The 24,888-nt window shown below is 36.2% G+C and overlaps 1 protein-coding gene across 3 annotated transcripts in view; it reads left to right on the top strand.

The window, feature by feature from the left end:
• RYK (receptor like tyrosine kinase) overlaps positions 1-18,590 on the top strand; it is a 67,610-nt gene extending 49,020 nt beyond the window's left edge. For all 3 annotated transcript variants that reach the window (XM_053903797.1, XM_053903798.1, XM_053903799.1), the window contains 2 exons: positions 17,096-17,232; positions 18,155-18,590. In XM_053903797.1, the coding sequence (XP_053759772.1) occupies positions 17,096-17,232; positions 18,155-18,266 (249 nt within the window). In that variant the 3' untranslated portion in view covers positions 18,267-18,590. The remainder of the gene's footprint in view (positions 1-17,095; positions 17,233-18,154) is intronic.
• The last annotated feature ends 6,298 nt before the right edge of the window (positions 18,591-24,888 follow it).

A 24,888-nucleotide genomic window follows, 5' to 3' on the forward strand; every position in this document is an offset into this window, starting at 1 on the left:
TTATAAAGATATTTATGATTGCATTTAGGACCCACCTATATAATCCAGGATAAGCTTTTTTTGGTGGGGGGGGAGGGAAAGGTTGTATTTTCAGTTTTGATACCGATTTTTCTCAAATAATATAAAATGGGAAAGCAGAGTTTGATTTTAGTCTAGCACACAGCTCCTGTATGAATATCAGTAAGGACAAATTATGCTCTTATTGGTATGTTTTGGAGGTTGCCAGATCTTTATTTAGAAGTTCTGAATTGTAGCTGGAATTCTTTGCCAGCTTCTACATTAAGCAAAGCTGTTTTCATGGGAGTGCAAATGAGTTTAACGTTTTTAGCACATAGCTTAAAACATAATATCAGTTAAACTAGAACTATATGGTTTTCAGATCTACCCCTTTAATAGAAAAGCCTACATCTGAACATTTTTGAGTGAAGAAAAGTAACTTTGTTCAATATAGCTTTTTAAAATTCTTACTCTATTGTTGATTTAAAAGATTAAGTCACTCATCTCTTTGGGATATTACTATTTTTTTCCATGGTTGATTTTTAAAATTTGTGATTTTGTTACTCATTGAAATATAGCATAATTGCCTTAGCAGAAATGAAGGGGCAGTTGGGGTGAACCCAAAACTAGTCTAATGGGCAGGAAATGGAAGATGTTTCTTAAATAACAAGTATGCCATGTAACTTCAAGAGATTGGGGATTGTTTGATTAATCTCTCAGTAAAAGGAGTAGTGATAGTTTCTATTTCAAGGGAATATACAAGATGGCCAATAGTGCTGTTTGCTCTTACAGTGGAAGCCCCTAGAAAATGCACTGCTTAATTTAATGTATTTAGCTGCGTAGGTATTCCACTCTAAGTTTGAGAAGTAATGGAATTATTTTTTATAACATTTATGATTAAATATTTCACAGGAACTCCTGAGTGAAAGTTAAATTAGATAATACACTTTCAACCAATGAAACTATAGTTAATAATACATCCCTAGGTGGGGTGCCTGGGTGGCTCAGTCAGTTAAGCATCCGACTTCGGCTCAGGTCATGATCTCATGGTTCATGGGTTCAAGCCCCGTGTCGGGCTCTGTGTGGACCACTCATAGTCTGCAGCCCGCTTGGATTCTGTGTCTCCCTCTTTCTTTGTCCCTCCTCTGCTCCCGCTTTGTATCTCTTACCTTCAAAAATAAACATTAAAAAAATAATAATACATCCCTGAGCAATGTGATCTACATCTCTTCAGCCGAGTACACTGTCCTGTATTAGCTGGTCAAGTCCCAAGTTGAGGATACATGGTTTACTTGAGCAAACATTTCAAAATTATATTTAGAATTAGTTACTTTTATGGTTATGGTATTTTATAAATTTTGCAAGAGTTCATATATTTTATGTAAGAATCTGTCTTCTATCAGAATGTAGTTGTACTAGATACCTTGTTGCTTGCTGCTTGATCACTTGACAGCTTTATTTTTAAAAAATCTCCACGAACTTAATGGTGAGCAACTTAACAGCAGACTTACTTTAAAATCATAATTACTTTTAGTGTATCTTGGCATAAACTTACTTGAAATCTCTGTGTGCCCCAAATTCTTCTGGCTGTACTTAGAATGTGATAGTGAGAAAACCCATGGATTTACATTTAATATGGTTAGCTCCTAAAATGTTCAGATTTTTCTTCTTTAGATTCTTAGAAATTCATTTCTTTTAAAATATATGTGTGTGTATATATTTTCCCTTTAAATATCTTTTGTCTTGGATAGTTAAGATTAAAAGGAATAGGAACACTTTTCTGTGTCCTAGGACTGTGATGTCACACTCACTATTAGTGTATTCAGTTTTGTGGGATTAAATACTTTTTGAATTCTTACATTAAAACACAAATGTTAAAGATTGCTTGTTAACACTTGTATTGAAAATCTTTATGCATAATCATTGTTCTCTGTTCCCACTTTTCCATTATGGATGGAGTTGGGGGTTCAAAACCTCCATTTGAAATGCTGGTTTGGGGCTGAAAAGCTTTGTGTGTAGTCATATGCAAGATAAGTAACATAACTCCACTCCCAACAGAGTCCTACACATGTAAAATACACATTTCAGGTGTAAATGTAGCACCTAACAAATGATATAACTGCCTTGGAGGGGGCATTTTCTTTGTCCTTTAAAAGAGCCTTAACATTTTTGCTTTTTTTTTTATAGTTGAAAATTCTGTGTGATTTGTTTGGAAATACATTAATGTTTTCTATCTTAAAAATAATACATTGCATCTCTTGATTGTGTTTCCATAATTTTTACTGAAAAGATTCAATATTTCAGTATGTCAATATTCTTATAATGTTAATATCAGCTTTTAACTGTTGAACTTAGGAAATATGCACAACTAGATCTGACTGGTTATAAATCTGTTTTATTATTCCAAGATATGACATCATCTTAGGCATTCTTAAGAATTTCTGGATATTGTTTTTATTCTGTTTTCATCAGATATAGATACCACCATGGATTTTTGTGTGTGACTTTCTTTTCCTTTATTTGAAAATAGATTTCTTGATTTATATCTTCTTTCAATTATTTAGGTAATTATAGTAGCTAACATAATTCTGCTATTAAGAGACTACCTTCTATTAAGAGACTAAATGCAATCAGGAATGCACAATTAAGAGTTTCTTTCTTAGTACTTTTTTGTCTTTATAGTATTACATTGTTTTTAAAAAACATTTTCTTGGCAAAAACAAGTCAAGGAAATGATTTCCATGCTAATCTTATCAGTATGACTTACTGTAATGAGGAGACTCTAAGGTATTTGAACAGTTTTAGGGTACAGAGTAAATTAAAATGTGTTTCTTGTGCCTTTACAGTATTTATTTTGTGAACATTAAAGATGACCTAGAAGAAGGAGGGAAATTTAGTTATCTAGATCTAGGTATCTAGATAACTATATCTATAGCAGAGTGCTTCTTACTGCTCATTTGCCCAGTGTCATGGAAAGTCATTGCCCATGCCTTAAGCAGAAGAAATTCACATTGGTAATACACTCATGAAGAGTGGTCTTCTGAACTACTGTGGTATCAAAGAGAAAGGTACGGTTTTCAGAGAATATGTAGTATTTGGGGGAGGAGGGGTTTGAGAACTATAGCTTCTACGTTTTTTGTTTTTGTTTTATTTATTTGAAAGTTTTATAATTTATTTTTAAATTTATATCCAGGTTAGCATATAGTGCAACAATGATTTCAGGAGTAGATTTCCTTAATGCCCCTTTCCCGTTTAGCCCATCCCCCCTCCCACAACCCCTCCAGCAACCCTCTGATGGTTCTCTATATTTAAGAGTCTCTTATGTTTTGTCCCCCTCCCTGTTTTTTTTTTTTGCTTCTCTTCCCTTATGTTCATCTGTTTGTCTCTTAAATTCCTCATATGAATGGAGTCATATGATATTTGTCTTTTTCTGATTAATTTCGCTTAGCATTATATCCTCTAGTTCCATGCACGTAGTTGCAAATGGCAAGATTTCATTCTTTTTGATTGCTGAGTAATACTCCATTGTATATATATACCACATCTTCTTTATCCATTCATTCATCAATGGACATTTGGGCTCTTTCCATACTTTGTCTAATGTTGATAGTGCTGCTATAAACATGGGGGTGCATGTGTCCCTTCGAAACAGCACACCTGTATCCCTTGGATAAATACCTAGTAATGCAATTGCTGGGTCATAGGGCAGTTCTATTTTTAATTTTTTGAGGAACCTCCATACTGCTTTCCAGAGTGGCTGCACCAGTTTGCATTCCCACCAGCAGTGAAAAAGAGATCCTCTTTCTCTGCATCCTTGCCAACATCTGTTGTTTCCTGAGTGGTTAAGGTTAGCCACTCTGACAGGTGTGAGGTGGTATCTCATTGTGGTTTTGATTTGTATTTCCCTGATGATGAGTGATGTTGAGCATTTTTTCATGTGTTGGTTGGCCATCTGGATGTCTTCTTTGGAGAAGTGTCTATTCATGTCTTTTGCCTATTTCTTCACTGGGATAATACCTAATGTTTTTAAAAGTATGGAAAACTTTCTATTTTATATTGTTTCTTACTAATTTTAGAATAATGTGTAGATTCCCAGTATTTATTCATTTCCATTATAGTTGCAGATTTTACACATCAACAATCTTAGACTCATGATTTAAACATAAAATTCACATTTTAAGGGGAATAGAGTTGCACTGAATGGTGACAGATTGTAGCTAACACTTGTGAGCGTAGCATAACGTATAGACTTGTCAAATCACTATGTTGTACACCTGAAACTAATTTGATATTTTGTGTCAACTATACTTCAATAAATATAACTAAATAAAAATTAGCATTAAGAGGAATTGATATAAAGATATTAAGAAAAAACTGGAGAGGTGAAAGGATCATTCAGACATTAGGAAATAAAGATTTAAAGCTTAATATTATTAATATTAAAATATTGCTTAGTTGTATTTAATAGTATTATTTTAATAGTCCTAGTAGTATTTCCTGGGAAAGAGGAATAAATGGATTTACTTTAGGAACAGTTATTATTTTCAGAGGTGACTGGTTGCTGTCTTGTGATCAAGTATTGCCCTTGATACATTTTCTGTATTAGGCTTTCCCTAAGAATAGCTATTTTTTTCAGGAGGTCTCGTGAACATCCCTTTCCCTTTCCTTTCACTTCCTTGTCCTTATCATTGTATTTAACATTCCCTTCAAATAGCCTGTGTTTTGATGGGGCAATGTCTAAGCAGCTGGTACTGTAAAGTGTCATAAATAGCAGATATGTGTAATGGCATGATAGGCATCCAATATTGGCTCTGCTGTCTTTCTTAATCACAGATCCTAGGGCAGTTTCATAGTAGAAGTCATGTCTTTTCAATCATGTATGACACTCTGTGCCTAAAGATTGCCAGTTTTTGAAGTTGAGTTAGCAGCATGTACTAAATTTGATATCTGATGCAGTCAGTGCATTTTGTATACAGTCATTGTGTATCTGGGTTTGTTTAGCTGGGATAAAAAAAATACTTGCCACAATGATAAATCTGGAAGAGTGTCAAGATTTTTAGGTAGACCATTAACCTTGAAGAATTGTTGAAAGGTCCATTTTAAGGGTGACTTGTATAAATTTGTTATATCTTAAATTTTAAATATTTAAGCTTTTTAAAAGTAATTTACTCCTGTACATATATATCAGTTATTGAAAAAGACCTAGAAACTATGTGTCTGAAAACTAAAATTCATAGAATAATAAAAGCTTTAGAAATTGGATATTTAGGAAGGAGTATATAATAATAACATCTGTACCTTGTGCACAGTGGATATCAGTTTTGAAAACTTGTGAAAATCAATTAATGTTAGTAAGTTAAGTGAACACTAGCTTTCTTTCACTGCTAGGAATATTCCTCCATGATATTTTGATCTTCAAAGTGAACTCTTGATCACAGGGAGTTGGTAAAGAAAAATCCATGATCCTTCCCCTAGTTTTCAGAGCCTTCTGTTTCTTACCTCATCTTCCATTTTTAGCTTTATATTTTCCGTTGTACATTTCCTTATAGTCCGCATTTCATCCAATCTTGAATTCCTGCTGAGTCCAAATACACAAGGTACTTTTATGCTCTTTAATTTGGTCTTCTTTGGATATCCAGAAAGTCTTGTACCTGTCTAACGGCACCTACCACATGCTGCATTATATTTTTATGCATAAGTCATTCTTTCCAGAATGGGTAGTAGAAACTCTGCTTTACTTACTTTCCTTTAGCAGATGTTCCATAGTTACAGAATTGAAGTTGACATATATAGATATGCCTTTTTGGGTCATTTATTTTAAGAACATTCACAGCCAACTGTGTTAATCTTATCCTTAAGAGAGCTGTGTACTTGAATGTGTAAAAGAATCCTGAATGGCTCACACTGACCTCTTATCCTCTCTATTTCCATGCTGAATCTCACATTTCTTCTTGTCTTACTCCCACAGACCTTACTTCAGAGATTCCATCTGTTTTGACTACAGTTGTTATTTATGAGTAAATTTATTAATTGACTTTTGTCACTGAGGCTTCCTTCTTAACCATTAGATCTATTGCATAGATGTTTATTCTGCCTTTCTACTTGGGGCCCATATTTCCAAAAACTTCAGTGAAATCTTTGCTCTGTACTATTTAGTTCTGCTGTTGAGGTAAATCTTAAGTTAGTGTGAAGATATAACACAATTGAAGACAACAGGTAGAATATCTGGTTTGGGGGAAAACATGATTGATTTGATATATGGGGCATGTTGAGTTCAAGATACTAATGGATCAAATGTGGGTCTGGAGTTCTGGAACAACACAGAAGCAAGATATTAGAAATTGGACATAAGCTTCATTAAAGTGAGGATTGAATGAACAGGAGCATTTGATCCCAGAGGTAGTGAATAGAGAGAAAAGAAAACCAAGGGAAGAATATAGGGAATATGTAGTATCAGTTAGTGAAAAAAGAAAGATGAATAAAGAATTAAATTGAATGTTGCATCACAGAAGCCAAGGAAGGAAATAGTTTCAAGGAGACTTTAGTCTATAAACATACCTGCAGTGGTCAGAGAGGATTAGGAAATCATTGAGGACATTTGAATGAGTGGGTTTAGTAAATCATTAAAGATATATGTGATTGTTGTGGGGTCTGTGGGAGATGGGGGGGGGTGGCAATAAGTAGATTACACTTGGAAGAAGTACAGCTGTTAAGAGGAATGAAGTGATCTTAGCTTGATGGGATGGCAGAATTAAGAGAGGTTTTGTTACTTTTTTGTTTTGTTTTTTATTGGGTTTGTTTGGTTTGGTTTTTAGGCCAGGGAAACATGAAAATAAAGAGATTGACATGTGGTTTTTGGAGGGGCAGCCCAAGAGATGATAGGTGAAATGGGCCCAGGAGGCCAGGTGAAGGTGTAGTCTTGGCATGGGAGGAGGAATACCTTTCTTCTGAGATGGGAGTAAAGTGAGAAGTAGAAGGAGAGAGAAGATACAGGAAGTTCTTGAAGAAAGATCTCTCATTGAGCTGTGGGACAGCTTCAGGTTGCTGAATATATGTGTAATTGGTGTCCACAGATTGAAGGAGAGGGACAGAAAGAATGAGAAATAAAGACAAATGTTTCCAAATTTGGTGAAAACTGTAGACCCACAGATCTAAGAACTGAGCAAACCCCAAACCCAAGAAGCAAGAAGAAATGAAACCACAGTACATTATAATCAAAGTTCTCAGAACTAGTAGCAAAGAGAAAGTCTTAAAAGCAGCCAGAAGAAAAACATTAATATACAAAGGAAATAGGAAAAGGATGGCAACAAATTTCTTACTAGAAGCAATGCAAGGGAGAAGACAGTTAAACAATGTTTTTAAAGTACTGTAAGAAAAAAATCCTATGAATATAGAATTCTATACCCAGTGAACATATCTTTCAAAAATGAAGGGGAAAGAAAGACTTTTTAGAAATACCAAAGCTGAAATAATTGTCATGAGCAAACCCACATTACAAAAAATATTAAAAGAAGCCCTTTAGGAACCAATGATACCAGATGGAAATATGGATTTATACAAAGGAATCAGAGACAGAGGGGCGCCTGGGTGGCTCAGTCAGTTAAGCATCTGACTTTGGCTCAGGTCATGATCTTGTGGTTTGTGAGTTCGAGCTCTGTGTCTGGCTCTGTGCTGACAGCTCAGATCCTGGAGCCTGCTTCAGATTCTGTGTCTCCCTCTCTCTCTGCCCCTCCCCTGCTCACGCTCTCTCTCTCTGTCTCTCAAGAACAAATAAACATTAAAAAAAAATTTACAAAGGAACCAGAGAGCACCAGAAATGGTAACTATATGCATAAATATGTAAATTTTTTCTTACTATTTGACTCTCTTTAAAACATAATTGAACACATTTCAGTGTTCCTCTCTCATTGATAAAATAGAAAATTGGTAAGGATATAGATTTGAATGACAGTGTCCACCAACCTGGATCTCATTGACAACTACAAAACACTCTACCCAACAACAGCAGAATCCATATTCTTTTCAAGTGTACATGGAATATTTGCTGAGATAGACCATATTCCAGTCCATAAAAGAAATCAATAAATATAAAAAGATTGAATTCATGCAAAGTAGAGTTTTGTGAACACAGTGGAATTGAATTAGAAATCAAAAATAGGACTCTAGAAAATTCCCAAACATATAGAAACTAAATAATACATTCCAAATAACCCATGTGTCAGAGAAGAAATCAAAAGAGAAATTTTGGGGCACTTAGGTGACTCAGTCAGTTAAGCGTCCAACTCTTGATTTTGGCTCAGTTTCTGAGATTAAGCCCCATGTTGGGCTCTGCACTGACAGCCCAGAGCCTGATTGGGAGTTTCTCTCTCCCTCTCTACCCCTTCCTGACTCGCATATGTGTGTGTGTTCTCTCTCAAATAAACTATTAAAAGAAGGAAATTATGAAATATTTAGAATTGAATGAAAAAATATATTTCAAAGCTTGAGGGATGCTACTCAAGGAGGAATATATACACTACTAAACATCAATATTAGATAAGAAAAGTCTCAAATTAGTGATCTTAGTTTTCATCTTAACAAACTAGAAAAAGAGCAACTTAAACCCCAAGTAGGTAGATGAAAAAAGATAATATTATAGACAGAAGTCAGTGAAATATGAAATAGAAAAATAATAGAGAAAATTAGTGAAATTGATTTTCACTGTGAAATTGTGAGAATATCGTTTATGATAAATCTCTCACCAGACTAATCAAGAAAAAAGAAATAAGTTGCCCATTAACAATATAATGATAGAGGAAGGTGACAGCATTACAGGTTCTTTGCAAGTATTAAGTAGTAAGAATATTATGAACAACTTTTTCCCAGTAAATTCACACACTTAGGTGAAGTGGACAAATACTTTGGAAAATAACTTTCAGAGCTCACTCAAAAAGTAGATGATCTGAGTAGCCCTATAAAGAAATTGTTTAGTTAAAAACCTTCCTGAAAGAGAAGACTCTGGGTCCAGAGTGAACTCTAGGGCACTGGTATTCTAGACATTTAAGAAAGAAATAATACAAATTCTATACATTCTCTTCAAGAAAATTGAGGAGAGAATACTTTCTAATTCATTCTACAGGGTCAGCACTACTTTGAAACATCACCAAAGATCAGAAGAAAAGATACTAGATTATTATTTCTCATGATCATAGATGTTAAAATTCTAAACAAAAGTTTATTTAGCAACTAGAATCCAAAATATATTTAAAAAATCACTTTATGACCACATTGGCTTTAGCCTGAGTATACAAGTTTGTTTACCGTTTGAAAATCAAGCAGTGCAATTTACTGTATTAATATACTAAAAAAGAAAAACTATATGATCATCTCAATAGATGCAGAAGAAGTATTACGGAAAAAAATCCTCAATTCATTCCTAATAAAAATTCTCAACAGTCTAGGAATAGAAGAGAACTTCCTCAATCTGATAAAGGACATCTACCAAAACAAAAACACCTATAACTAACATAATACTTAATGCTGAAAGACTGAATTGTTTTTACCTAATAACAGGAACAAGACAAGGATGCCTACTCTCCATCACTTCTCTTCAGTGTTGTACTTGAGGTTCTAGCCAGTGCACTAAGGCAAGAAAAGGAAATAAAACACAAGGAAGGATTGGATAGGAAAAAGTGATTATTTGTGGACAACATGATCATCTATGAAGAAAATCCAGTGTGATATACGAAATAGTTACTAGAACTAATAATCAAGTTTAAAAAATGTTAGGATACAAGATCAATGTGTAAAAATCAGTTGTATTTCTATATACAAATAATGAAAAATCAGAATTAAAAGTTGTTTTGGTCATTCTTATTTTATTGCATATATTTGACATAACATTGTAAATGTAAGGTTATAACATGTTACTTTGATACATTTATATATTGTAATATTGCTGTTACAGTGATATTTATCATATAATTACAGTATTATAGTCTATACTTGTTATACTATGCATTAGATCACTATGGCTTATTTACCACTCATTGCAAGTTTGTATCCTTAAACAACATCAGTTTTATCCTTCACCCGTCATCCTCTGGTAACCACCATTTTACTCTCTATTTTTTATGAGTTTGACTTTTTTGGATTCCACATATAAGTGATAGTGTATATTACTTACCTTTCTCTGACTTATCTCACTTAGCATAATATATTCAAAGTCCATCCATACTGTTATAAATGGCGGGGTATCCTTTCTTATGGCTAATATTCCATTGTATATATACCACCTCTTTGTTATGCATTCATCTGTTGATGGGCATTTAGGTTGTTTCCATATCTTGGCTATTGTGAATAATGCTACAGTAAACATGGGGGTGCATTTATCTGTTGAAAATACTGTTTTCATTTCCTTTGGCTGTACCTAGAAGTGGAGTTACTGGATTGTATCCAGATCTATTTTTAATTTTTTGAGGAACCTCCATATTGTTTTCTCTACCTAGGTTTTTAAAAAACATATAAGCATTAAAAAACATGAAATTCTTAGGAATACATGTAACTAAAATATGAAATATCTACACAATGAAAGCTATAAAACGTTGTTAATAGAAATTAAAGACCTGTATAAACAGAGAGTTATACCTTGTTTATTGATCAGAAGACTCAATATTAAGATGTTTTCTCCAAGTTATCTATAGATTCAACATAGTCCCAAACAAAAATTTTGCAGGCTTTTAATTTTTTTGGTAGAAATTGACAGATTGATTCTAAAATTGATATGGAAATGTGGAGGACCTAGAGTAGCCAAAAGAGCTTTGAAAAAAAAAAAGTTAGAAGTCTGATTTCAAATTACAGTAATCAAGACCAGGTAATGCTGGCACTAAGTATTAGGAGAATGAAAAGGCAAGTCACACTCAGAAAATATTTGCAAATCATATGTCTGATACAGGAAATACATGCAGAATATATAAAGAACTCTTAAAACTCAGTAACGGGCACCTGGGTGGCTCAGTCAGGCATCTGATTTCAGCTCAAGTCATGATTTCGTGGTTCGTGAGTTCGAGCCCCATGTCAGGCCATGTGCTGACAGCTCAGAGCCTGGAACCTGCTTAGGATTCGGTGTCTCCCTCTCTCTCTCTGCCCCTCCCCTGCTCACGTTCTGTCTGTCTCTCTCTCAAAAATAAACAAAAAAAAAACCCCTCAGTAACAAAAATAGGCAAAATATTTGAAGAGACACTTTACCAATGAAGATGTATGGCAAATAAGCACATGAAAATATCAAGTTCATTAGTTATTAGGAGAATGCAAGTTAAAACCACAGCAAGATAGCATTACACACCCATTTGTATGACTAAAATTGAAAAGACAAGTGTTTACAAGAACATGGAAGAACTGTAGTGTTCTTCTGCTACTGGTGGGAATCTAATACATAATGGTACGTTCGCTTTGGAAAACAGTTTGCGGTTTCTTAAAAAGTTAAACGTATCTACCATATCCAGTCATTTTGCCCCTAGATAGATGAAAGCATGTATCCTTGCCAGTACTTGTACACAGATGTTTATAACAGCTTTCAGTAACTAAACCAGAAAATAATCCAAATGTCCATCAACAGGTAAATGGATGAACAAGCTGCTGTATTCATATAATGGACTACTATTCAACAATGAAAGGGATGAACTCTCAGTACATGCTGTGTCCTAGATGAGTGCCAGAATCATTACTCTAAGTGAAAGAAGCTAGGCAAAAAAGTGTACTCTTTGAATGATTCCATTTATAGAAAATTCTAGAAAATGCAAACCAGTGACAGAAAGCAGATTAATGATTACTTGGGGATGGTAGGGGTAGTGGTGGGGAGGGGCAGGGGGAAAGGATTAGAATAGAAAGAATCTTTTGGAGGTGATGGATATGTTCATTATCTTGATTGTGGCAATGGTTGCAGGAATATATACATGTATCAGCTTACCAAATTGAGCACTTCGTGTGCAGTTTATTCAGTGTCAGCCAAACTACAATAAAAATAAAAATAAAAACTATCTTTGTTACCTGACCACCATTTGCTAACACATTTAAAATTAATTCCTAAGTTTGCTGGATCTTAAGACTGAACAAGGACTCTTGTTTATAATACTGAGTTCCAGGGTGCCTGGGTGGCTCCGTCATTGAGTGTCTGACTCTTGGTTTTGGCTTAAGTCATGATTGCAGGATTGTGGGATTGAGCCCCATGTGGGGCTCTGCACTGAGCATGGATCTTGCTTAAGATTCTCTCTTTCTGCCCCCCTCTGCCCTTCTCCCCTGTTCTTGTTCTCTCTCTCTTTCTCTCTCTAAAATGAATAAATGAATGGATGGAGAGAAAGAGTGAGTTCCGGAAATCAAAATGATTAGGATAGGACTGGGGAATGTGTACTTGTCACAGACACCCTAGATGATTCTTCTCATTAGTCAAGCTTAGAAAACACTTGACCCAGATTAAATTAATTGCACTTTGGTCATCTGAATCCATTTTCATACGTGAGAAGGGGTTGTTAGGTTTCTAGTACTAACAGAAAGGCCAGCCATAAAATACCTGATTGTCCTGCTTTTATTGAGACCCTTTAGAAATGGACAAAATTCTTTTCTCAACAGTATATAGTACACTGAGGTCAGCCTTGCCTTATAAATTCCTGAAGTAACAGAATGGAAATCTCTGAATAGACCCAGCATTAGTTAATATTACATTTAAAAAGCAAAAAAAAAAAAAAAAAATCTTATTTGTATACCTTTTGACAGCTCACATCAGTATATGTTGTTAGTGAAAAAAAAGTTTCATGTCCTATATATTAAGCTATAAAATAACACAAGTTGGGGGAAGAGAATATGACGAATAAAAGAACACTTGTTATTCTCTAAATGTTCTTTAAACGGATATAGCAATAGCCTTTCATAAAACTCTGGAAAAAACAGCTTGACCTTCTTATTGCCCCCTTTCCAACGACGTCAAACAAAAGGAAATTATAGAATAAGTCTGTCTAAATTTTAAATGGCTTAGTTATCGGAAGACTTTAGAGAGCAATTTTTCCACAAATCATCCTTGTGCTGTTTGGTCTTGATTTTTTTTTTTTTTTTTTAAAGGTTGGTGAGCCAACATGTAATTAATCACTTTTGTTGGCTTTTAAGGAAATGAAACTGCAGTGTACCCTTTGGCTTTATTGTTCTTTTTTTTTTTTTTTTTTTTTTTTTTTTTGGTGTTTATTAGTGTTGCAATATGTAATATGAGAACCTTAGGTGGAAGCTTAGTGAAAATAATGTGAACAGAACAATGCGAAAGAAGTAATTTTTTTACAGTCAGCTTATGCACATTATACTATTTTCATACCCGTGTATGTCCAGATCTCAGATACCAGCAGCATTACTGTGAAAGTCCCTTACAGTCAGAAATTGATAGAATGTACCTCCATTGTCAGTGGGTGGGGTTATTCCTTGTGTACAAAATGGCAGTATCCACTTGTTACTAATTCCCATTGTTTATTCCTCCAAAATCTAGTTTGGATTATTCCTTTTCCACAGCTGCTGCCACAATCCAGTGAGTAAGAACAGGCCCATCTCATCTCATGAAGAAAGGGTGAGAACACCCAACCAGTTTTACTTCTTTGGGCTCTATTGCATCAGGGTGGTGAACTGCCTTCCATATGGAAATTGGACATGATTTTTAAAATTATGTACTACTAATTATTATCATTATTAAAAGTTCACCTAGAGTGAGCCTTTAAGATAGATAAATACCTAGATGTATGCAGGCACCTTCCTTTAAATTTTATTAATTTGAAATCATTTTTCCATTTTTAAACCAGCAGTTTTAAGGAAAATTCCAGTAGGCTGTCTCTATGGAGATTTTAAAATTATACATCCCTCCCCACCTGTCCTCCCTTTCTCTCCACTCTCCCCTGCACTCCATCCACCTGTCGTCCCTTTCTCTCCACTCTCCCCTGCACTCCATCCCCCTTCAAAAACCTAGACCTCAGGGATGGGCATTGCTCCACCCTAATGATCTGTTAATGAAAAGGATACTGAGTTCCAAAGGCTTATTAACTCTTTGGTTTTGGTATTTAAGGGTATGCTAGCCTCAAAATGAGTTGGGAAATATTCCCTTCCTCCATTTTCTGAGAAGAATTTGTATGGGATTGTGTTATAGGTTGAATTGTGCCCCCCTAAAAACTAGGTTGAGGTCCTAAACCACAGTACCTTAGAATGTGACATTAATTGGAAATAGGGTCATTGCAGACATAGTGTTAAGATGAGGTCATACTCAATTAGGGTGTACTTTAATCCAGTATGACTAGTGTCCTTATAAGAAGAGACACAGACATGGGAAGGGAGAATGTCAGTGAAAACAGGCAGAGTGAGTTGCCACGGCTGTAAGCCTAAGAACACCAAGGATTTCTGGCTGCCACCAGAAGCTGAGAATAAGCTTCTAGACTCTAGAACTGTGAGATAATACATACTGTTGTGTAAGCCACCCAGTTTGTGGTACTTCATTATGGCAGCCCTAGGAAACTAATAAAGGTTTGTCTTTTTCTCTTTCAAATTTGGTAGAATTCACCCAGTGAAACTGGATGCAGTTTTCTTTGTGGAAACATTTTTAACTATGCATTCAATTTCTGTAATAGATATAAGCTACATACATTTTCTGTTTATTCTTATGTCTACTTTGATAATTGACATCTTTTGAGGAATTTGTTTATTTCATCTAAGTTAATTGAATTTATTGTCATAAAGTTGAGTTCATATTTTTTGATGTAATGATGCTCTTTCATTCCTGGCATCAGTAGTGTGTGTCCTTTCTTTTCTTTGATTAGTCTAACTTAGTGGTTTTCACCTTCAGCTAGGGGCATTTTTACCCTCCCCACCAGGGGATATTGAGTAAGATCTGGAGGTAATTTCAGTTACCACACTTGGGGCATCTAGTGGGTAGAGGCCAAGGATATTGCTAAGGATCCCACAAGATACAGGATAGCCTCTCACAGCAAAGAATTATGCAGCCCACAATATACATAGTGCTGAGGTTGAGAACCCTCTCCTAGAGTTTACAGCGTACACCTTCGACTTTCAAATAATATTCTACCACTCATGTTTAATGGTAGAGCATTTATAATATTTCCACTTAGTATCTCCTTCCATCCTTTATGCTACTGTGGACATACATTTTACTACTATATACATTATAAGCCCCACAATACACTGTTACTGTTTTTGCTTTAAACAATCTATTAAAGAAACTTTAAAATAAAAAAAATCTAGTTGTTACTCATGTTTTTAGTATTATTCATTTTTTTGTGTAGATCCTAATTTCCATCTCAGCTTCTGTTTGTCTAAAAAATGCTGTATTTTTGCCTTCATTTTTGAAGTATATTTTGGCTTGGTACAGAATTCTCCATTGATAGTTTTTTAAATATCCTAAAAGATATCTTTCCACTGCTTTTTTTTTTTTTTTTGCATAGATTATAATAAGAAATAAAGCTATTGTTCACTAATATAAGGGTTTTTTTTAATTTGTATACTTTAGGGAGTATTTCTCGATTTTGTTATTGAAAAATAATTACTTAAAATTTAATGCACTATGCTCAGATTTTGTACACAGACTCATTTTTGACTCGTGTGTTTTTCTTTTTCTTAATTTTTTTTCTCCTTCACTTAAAAAATTTGGTTTTTGGGGCCAGTTATTTCTCTGGCCTCAGTTTTTCTTACCTGTAAAATTGGGCTACCAGTGCTTCTCACAGGTTTTTTGTGAGAATTAGATAACGTAAAGGATTCAAAATGTCTAGAACAGAAGGGACTCATAAACACGATACCATGGTACACAGATATCTTCCTCTTCATCCAGCTTCAGCTGTTCTGACCTCAGGGTTCACAAGTGGCAGTGGATCAGTGGGAGTTCCTGCTCTGAGCCCTTTCTGACCACATGGCAATAACTCTGTGTAGACGTGTTGCCTGCCTGCTGCACAATCCCTGTGAGCCAGGATAGCAATCCCTGTGAGCCAGGGCCAAAATGGGGAGTCCTGCTTGGACCATGAATAAACACTGTTGCCACTGCTTATGATTTCTGTTCTTACTGACAGTTCACATGTTGATTTTAAATAAATCTGATCTTTTACTCAAGCAAGGTCCAAAGATGTTTTTTCAAGATACTTTCATTTATTGATTTAAATTATTTGAATATAGTAAAAATCCATGACATCTTATATTTAAATAGTTTACATATTTCGTGTATTCAGAATGCCCTTCCTGCAGTTAGGCTTAAGTTTTATTCATTTTCCACTTTTCAGTTGTGGACACTAACTATAGTTATATAATGTAACAGATTTTTCATTTTAGGAAAATCTTAGATATAATTAATGGTGGTGGGTGGTGGGTCTTTTTTTTTTTTTTTTTTTTTATGTTTATTTATTTTGAGAGAGAGAAAGTGTGAACAGGGGAGGGGTAGAGAGAGAGGAAGATACAGAATCCAGAGCAGGCTCCAGGTTCTGAGTGGTCAGCACAGAGCCTGATGCGGGGCTTGAACTCACAAACTGCAAGATCATGACCTGAGCTGAAGTCAGATGCTTAACTGACTGAGCCACCCAGACGCCCCTAGGGTGGTGAGTCTTGTAATCAACAGTAAAAACAGTTCATTCCAAGGGATCTAATTACCTTAGAATATATAATAATGATATTCACATTAAAGGGTGCATTCATTAAAATGCTCTTTTCTTTTTTCTTTCTTTCTTTTTTAATGTTTATTTTTGAGAGAGAAAAAGAGAGTGTAAGCAGGCTAGGGGCAGAGAGAGAGGGAGACACAGAATCCGAAGCAGGTTCCAGGCTCCGAGCTGTCAGCACAGAACCCGACACAGAGCTCAAATTCACTAACTGTGAGATCATGACCTGAGCTGAAGTTGGACGCTCAACCAACTGAGCCACCCAGGCGCCCCAAAATGCTCTTTTCTGTCTCAGAGAAACTAAGTAGCTATCATAGACTTCTTTTGGTAGATGTTTTGCTTCCTTTAAGATTGGGTGCTATTTTCGGTTCATCCCTGGTCATGGGCAGCAGCAGTCTGCCCATGTTGTAAATGTTGCCTCATCGTGTTTCTCCTCCTCTCCTTAGTGGGCCTTTGGAGTGACGCTGTGGGAGCTCATGACTCTGGGACAGACACCGTATGTGGACATTGATCCCTTTGAGATGGCTGCGTACTTGAAAGATGGCTACCGAATAGCCCAACCAATCAACTGTCCTGATGAGCTGTAAGTGTTTCTGAATTTGAAGACATGGGTTTCACTCCATTTATGATACTGGGATAAAAGAAGAGCCGGTGTCTGTATTCATACAGAGACTTTCCTTTAGAGAATAATGACTCTTTGGATTTGAATTAGACTCATAGAGAATCGCAAAGTAAACCAGACTCATTCACTCTTTAATACATTTGTCATTAGAACATTTTATTGTTCTTCTATTTGTAAGTCTAATCTGAGAGACTAATAATGTACATAGTAAGACAGTACTGAATACTGTGTCAGTTATTCTATGTAGAGTGAGTATCTGACTTTTATTTATACAGCCTTAGTTATAAAAAGCCTTTCTCACTGTCATCTTACCTTGTCAATTGGCGTCAACTGATATGTAAGGAAACTGCTCCAGGCTAGTGACTGAGATAGTTCCTGTTACCTGCTTTCATCGTGTAACTTCCCATATAAATTATGGGATTGAGGGGGGCAGGAGGCTATTCAGGGGTGATTGGGTGCACACGTGACTCTGGTCTCAGTTCCTGAATCCCCCGAAGCTTTATACACCAAGGTGAGGTGGCAGCTTTTGCACTGATTTCACTGTAGATGTAGGGTGCTTAGAGCTTAGATAAACTTTCTACTTCCTTCAAGTTCTTTCTCTCAGAAAACATGGGTTTTAGGTATTTATATGAAATCTCTGTATTTGCTGATGTATTTTGATATGACATCATGAAGAATGGAAATCCACACATAAAATCCAGGTAACTTGTTTTAGTTTCTTTTCATTTTAGAACTGCCAACATATAGTAATATTCATTGGTTTTTAATATCATTTTTTCCATGCCCACCTTTAGACAAAAAACATAACTGGCATCTAATTGACCAGAAGATTAGGAGTACTGTATTATCATTAACCCAATTTTCCATTTGTGTCACTCTGCAGATTTGCTGTGATGGCCTGTTGCTGGGCCTTAGACCCAGAGGAGAGGCCCAAGTTCCAGCAGCTGGTACAGTGTCTCACGGAGTTCCATGCAGCCCTGGGGGCTTATGTCTGACTCGCTTCTCACAGTCCCACAGCATCAGGAGCACTGTGCCTGTCGGGGCTCACTTGGAACCAGTCATAGATGCTTCGTACATCATACAACACCAGCAGAAGCACATGTCTTCCGGAACACCGTGCCTTAGGAATGCTTTAGAATCTGAACTTTTAAAGACAGACGTAATAATGTGGAATATTTTCTAGATATCATTTTTATTAGGTTGAACTGAAAAGCCTTTTGTAAATTTTTTGGCCCCAAATTTTTTAAAACATAGTTACTTTGGACTAGGGGTACATTCTTACAAAATAAATAAACAGTTTTAAAAATTGTTTAAACACAGATATTTGAAATAGCTATCTTAGTGCCAACTGCTTTTTATTTTTTTACTTCGTCAAGGTAATATAGGTGATTCACCTTTAAAATTTTTTTTTTGTTTTTTTTTGTTTTTTAATATTTATCACTAGTCTTGGGAATGGTTTGTCTTCAAGATACATTACTTTTTCCTTAGGAAAAGAAAAACAGCATAAAAAGATGTCTGGTTTGCCTTGTACAGGAAAAGGCAATATTAGAGGAAGAAAACTGTGGGAAAGCTACGGGGAAAAAAATGAAAAAAAATTTAGAAATAGAAGTCCTTTTGTGGGAAACTGTTCTTTTTTTAATTTTTTAATGGAAATTATTTCTGCTTTCTTATTTTGGGGAAAGTAGAAGCTGAGTTCATTGAAACATCTTCAGTTGGGCAGGAATTAGTGTTTCTGTGAGCTGGAAGTAGATTTGGGGCAGGTCAGTAGTAAATGATGGCGATTTTATTTATTTTACTCTCTGAGAAAAGAGATAATACAGTTCCAGAAAGTGAAATCATGTTTCTAAGATTAAGAATCCCTTTTATTGCACCTAGGGTAGTGCTATGCACAGAATGGGTGCTTGAGTTGTTCTGGGTAGTGAAGAAAAAAGAAAGTAAACTGGTAAATTTTGTGCTAATCTTCAAGACTGGCTTAAGTATAAAGTTATTTCTTAAAACACTTGAAAAATTAAAGGATTTGTTTTATATTACAACAGTATTGAACATATTGTTCATAATGAACAATTGGTTGTGTTTGATAAGTCTTTGAACATGTAGCAACCAGCTAGACATCCGTGTAATCAGGCTCTGAAGCCCTAACACAGTTACAGCTGACTCTACTCAACATCCAAAGTCTAATAAGATGTTGGGGTTATTATTACAAGGAAGTATTACAACATTGAAACTTTTATCCAGAGCCATTAAATGAGGGGTATGTATGTATTGATGCTTGGTTGTAGTTGGCCTAAGGCAGAGTTGAATGGGCTGCCTAAATAGCTAGGCCTGCAGGTGCCTGCCTCTATTCCCATCCTTACAGGTTATTAGGGAGAATGTGTAGCAGTTGGAGGCTTGTGCCATTCTTAAAGAAGTTTTATGAGTCAGCACATCTGGAAAAGTAGCTCACCCAGCACATGCTCTTCCAAAAGCAGACCAAGAGTATGATTTTTCTGAGTACCATTTATTTAATAACAGTGGTTCTTTGGTTTTATGAAATACTTAGCCCCCTGAATGCCCAGTTTTTTAAAAGCTCTTTGAACTGTTTGTAAGTTACAAATGATTTTGTTCACAACCTGTAATCTTGGCATTCAGTCAACAAATATTTATTTAGTTCTTTATATGCATTATGTACATAGAATGGTTCAACTCTAGCATCCCTTCCAACATTCACTTCATTCTGTTTTGTGTTCAGGTTATTGTTTAGAAATATATTGTTTAGAAATCACAGTTCTATTATGTACAAGATCAGTTTAAAAGAAAAAGTGCTGACATGTGACTTACTATCCCAAGTTAGCAGTTGCTCTTGGAGGTGCTCTCAGTTTGCTGGGATGTGTGATGCCTTTAACCTTATCTTTTTGTGTTTGTAAGCTGTTTTATGTTATATATGTGTTTTTGTTTCAGTAGGTGGTTTAAGAGTTTAAATAGATTTTTCTTGCTGAGCTACTTGGAGTCATTGACTTCAATGAAAAGAGTAGTTATAAGATTTCCATGGCTGGTCTTCTTCTAATTGTTTTGTTGTAGGGTGTGAATATTACTGAAGAGATTTTGCAGAAAAGGTACTTTTTATAGGGAAGAAGCAAATTAACAAAGCACTGATACGGTTTTATAAGTTGGCTCCAAAGACCTAGCGCTCTATTACAGTCTGTCCTTTCTTATAACACCCCATTGTAAGAAAATTTTATTTGTAGAAGCAAGGAGGGTTAGGTTATTCATTCAATACATGTATATTTATTGAGTGTCCATTGTATGTCTGGCTGTCAAGATAGGCAGGGAATAGGACAGATGGGGCTCCTCTCTTTCTAAGTCTTACATTCTGGTTGGGAAAAGCAGATAATGGACATAAGTAAGATTTTGGTAAGTGCTGTGGAAAAAAAAAAGTGGTATCATAGAGAAAAACTTTAGGTGTAATATTTAGCCAGGTTTCTGTGAGCAGGTGGCATTTGAACTGACATCTGAATGACAGGCCAGCTATGAGAAGATCCAGGCTGAAGGGACATAATTGCAGAGGCCTCAAAACAGAACAAACTGTCCTCTGGACGTGGCCTTTTCTGCTTATCTTCCAGCTGCTGCTGCTGGAAGATGAGGACACAGACCAGCATGGCTGTAATATAGTTAGGGATAAGAGGGTACCAGATGAGGTCTGAAAGACACAGAACAGATAACGGCAAGGCCTTGTAAGCCATGGGGCACATATTTTATTCTAAATAAAATGGAATTTTTCATTCAAGCATTTTTTTTTTTAAATAAGGCAGTGACATGATCTGATTTGCCATTTAAAAAATACTATGCCAGGTCTTTTGTAAAGATTGAATTGTAGGGAGGCAAGAGGGAAAGTAATAAGACTCATTAAGAAATGTTGCATAGTTTAGGAAATAAAGGACAGTGGTTTGGGACCAATTTGGGTAGTATGAGAGATTGGAAGGGGCAGATTAGAGACAAGTTTTGAAGGTAAGAGCATCTACATCTTTTGCATGTTGGAAGGTTGGGTGGAGAATGAAAGAGTAATCAAGGATGACTAGTTGGTTTGGGGCTTGAGCATCTGGTTGTATGGCCAAACTATATATTGAGATGGAAAAAAAAAACTTGAAAAGGAATAGAATTTTGCTTTGGCGAAGGGAATCTGTAATTTGTTGTAGGCCGTGTTTGAGATGCCAGTTGGTTATCTATGTAGATAGATGAGAGTCTGCAACTCAGGGAAGAGGTCTCATTGAACATGTTAATGTAGGAGTATAACATATAGACTATATTTAGAGTCATGGTATTGGATAAACTTACCTCTGGAGAGAGTTTAGATGGAAAGAGGTTTTAGGACTGAGTCCTATGCTCTCTCAACATTTAACACTTTAGTGAAGGAAGAAGAGATGGCAAAAGAGGACTGAAAAGAAGCCACTCTCATGGGAAAAAGCAACAACAGAAACAAGAAAATGAGTTGTCATGGGAGCCCAGTAAAGTAAGTATTTCAACATGGGGAAAGAAGCCTCTATGGAATTTGGCATTATGGAGGTTATTGACAAAAGCAGGAGGGATTGGAGCAAGCTGAAGTATGACTGAAGTGGGTAGGCGGAGATGCTGCTGTAGTCAGCACTGTTGAAGAGTTCTTCTTATGAAGGGGAATGGAGCATCAAAGAAGTATTTGGGGGTGCAGGCAGGGGGACTGGGAGGAGAGCATGTTTGTTTTCCAGATGAAGATACAGTACCACAAAATGTTCCAGAGGCTAATGGGAATGATCCAGTAAGGGGAAGAAGTCCCTTTAGGGTATGGGACACCTTTTTTCATGTCATTTGGTCTATAAGCATGAAAGACTCTCGACTCCTGCCCCCAGTCTCTTTGGTTGTGGTAAAGGTGATGTTTTAATTGGGGAAAAAATGTGAAGGGGAGGGGAGGTGGTCCACAGAACTTTATAACTTTCTGTTATATGAAAATCAGGCTCTGTTGAGTTCACTTCCTTAGGACTTCAGACCCAACATGGTTGTCTTGCTCACCACCATCATCCTTTGGTCCATTGCCTCCATAACTTCCTACTGGCCTTGACCCTTAACCCACCCACCCAAACTCTGGCAGAGTAATGCTTCCTAAAACAGAGCTGCTGTCCCTGCTTAAGCCCTTCACCACTTTCCCAAAGCCTTCAGGATAGGGTTATGGACTCCCAAGTGCGCAGTCTCCACTGAACCCTGCAGTTTTACCTACTGCTTCTCCAGCTCACTACTCTTGCCTGCATGCATTGTGTCATTTCATGTGTCCTTTCCTTTGCATGTGCTGCTCCTCTTAGAGTGCCACACTCCACTCCAGATCACCCAGGTGTGCAGGAGACTGCTCTGACACCTTACCCTGCTCCTCCAGGCTTTGTAGTTGCTTTTCAGCCTTGTTCCTGGGTTTGCACTGTGACAAAGGTAAGATGTGGGCTTATTTTTACCACTTGGCTGTGCATCCCTTGAGGATAGGAATTTGTATGTCACTCACGTCTGAATCTCATTTGCTTAATTAGTGCTTGACACATGGTAGGATTGAATATTTAACAAATTGAGTAAAAATATCTATTTGCACGAGGGCAATTAGGCTTAAAAAAAAGTCTGCTGATTTTTTAAAATCATTATCTCATATTTAAAATACTGTGTTCTATTATCAGTGTGATATTTATATTCAAATTTGAAGAGTTTAAGATTTATGTAATATAAACCAATATGGCATGAAATAAGAAGAGACAGATTGGTAGGGAAGACTATATCCCACCCCAGTGGTGGCTTAAACCACCCCCTCCCCCAAATCCCTTGGCGACTTTTTCACTTCATTATTCCCTGGTCACAGGAATAATTAGCCCAATGGCAGATTGTTTCACATTTCTACAAAGTCAACTTTGTCATTACACATGAAAATAATTACCCCAAATGAAGTAATTCATTGGCATTAGTGATAGATTGTTTTCCTGGTCTACCCCTCGTCCCCACCTCATATAATAAAAAGGAGGTGATATAATTTATGGGTCTAGAAAGGAAAAATACAGTTGCTTATTAAGTTAATTTTATTTCTACTTTTATTTTTGTGCTTAATATTTTAGAATAACATTGAACTTCATTCTTTGGGACACATGAACATCCTACATAAGTGTATTGAGTGCACTTATAAGTGTTTTATATATATAACTTTTATATATAAGTAGACTGAATCTGCAGGCCTCTGTTTGCTCTCTGAGTGCTGCTCTCTAAGATGTTAGAAACTTATTTAAAAAAAAAAAGAAATGGGAATTGATATTTGTTTGAGCAAATAATAATATGGCATTTGTTCATACTTGGTTTATCCCATATTTCAAAACTAAAGCATTTCTTAGTGATTTATTTTTAGAGAGGGATAAGCACTCCCATGGGGATATATCAAGATTGGAGAAAACATGTATAGTTTGAAAATAAAATAACTATTTACCCTTAAAAAAAAGAGAGAGAAATCAAAGCTGACTTCATGATGCCTGAATGTTACATTTGGAATCAACTTTTTTGTATCTTTCTGAGTCTACTTTTTTGCCTTTTGTCTTCTTGGCTTCAAGAATAAGCATAGGCTGATGTTAGATAGGCATGCATCATGAGAGATAGCATTTGACTACAAGTGATAGAAATCTAACTGTAGGGACACATGGGCGGCTCAGTCGATTGAGCGTCTGACTTCGGCTTAGGTCATGATCTCACAGTTCGTGACTCATCAGGCTCTGTGCTAAGAGCAAGGAGCCCGCTTCAGATCCTCTGTCCCCCTCTCTCTCTACGCCCCCCTGCTCTCTTTCTCAAAAATAAAAGAAAAAGAAACCTATCTATAATCACTTAATTAAATACAGGTTTATTTCTCTCCCATAACAAATCCAGAGAGAGGTAAACCAGGGCTGGTGTAGTGATTCCAGGATATCATCTATTACCTGGTATCCTCCATTTTTGCTGCTCTGCCGTCTTTAGCATGCTTTTGCTCTTAGGGACCCCCAAGGGCCTAGACCTGGGAAGATGGGGAAAGGATGAAAGGCAAAAGGCATGCGTTAGCAGAGTTCTTTTTATGAGGAGACTGTTAACTTTCCCGTAGTATATTTCCACCAGCATCTTAGAGTGGCCAGAACTGTAGCCTATGGGCACCCCTAGCTCTTATGCATTATGGGAAATTAGAATTTATGGGGCTTTTTTTCGATAGCTTTATTGAGATATAATTCACATATCACTCATTTAAAGTGTACAAGTTAATGATTTTCACTATATTCACATAGTTGTGTAACCATCACCACAATCAAATTCATTTTTACCATTCTCAAAAGAAGTCCCATACCCACCAGCATTTCCCACTCCCAGCCCTAGGCAACTACTAATCTACTTTGTCTCTATATTTGCCTATTCTGAACCTCTTATATAAATGGAATCATAAAATATATGGCCTTTTGCATGTAGCTCCTTTTTTTTTTTTTTAAAGTAGGCTCCATGCCCAGCCTGGAGCCAAACGCAGGGCTTAAGTTCACCACCCTCAAATCAAGACCTGAGCTGAGATCAAGAGTCAGATGCTTAATCACCTGAGCCACTCAGGCACCCCATGTGCTTCTTTTACTTAGCATAATGTTT

Source organism: Panthera pardus, unplaced genomic scaffold, assembly GCF_024362965.1.
Source record: "Panthera pardus isolate Hobbes unplaced genomic scaffold, ASM2436296v1 HiC_scaffold_16, whole genome shotgun sequence".
Lineage (NCBI taxonomy): Eukaryota > Metazoa > Chordata > Mammalia > Carnivora > Felidae > Panthera > Panthera pardus.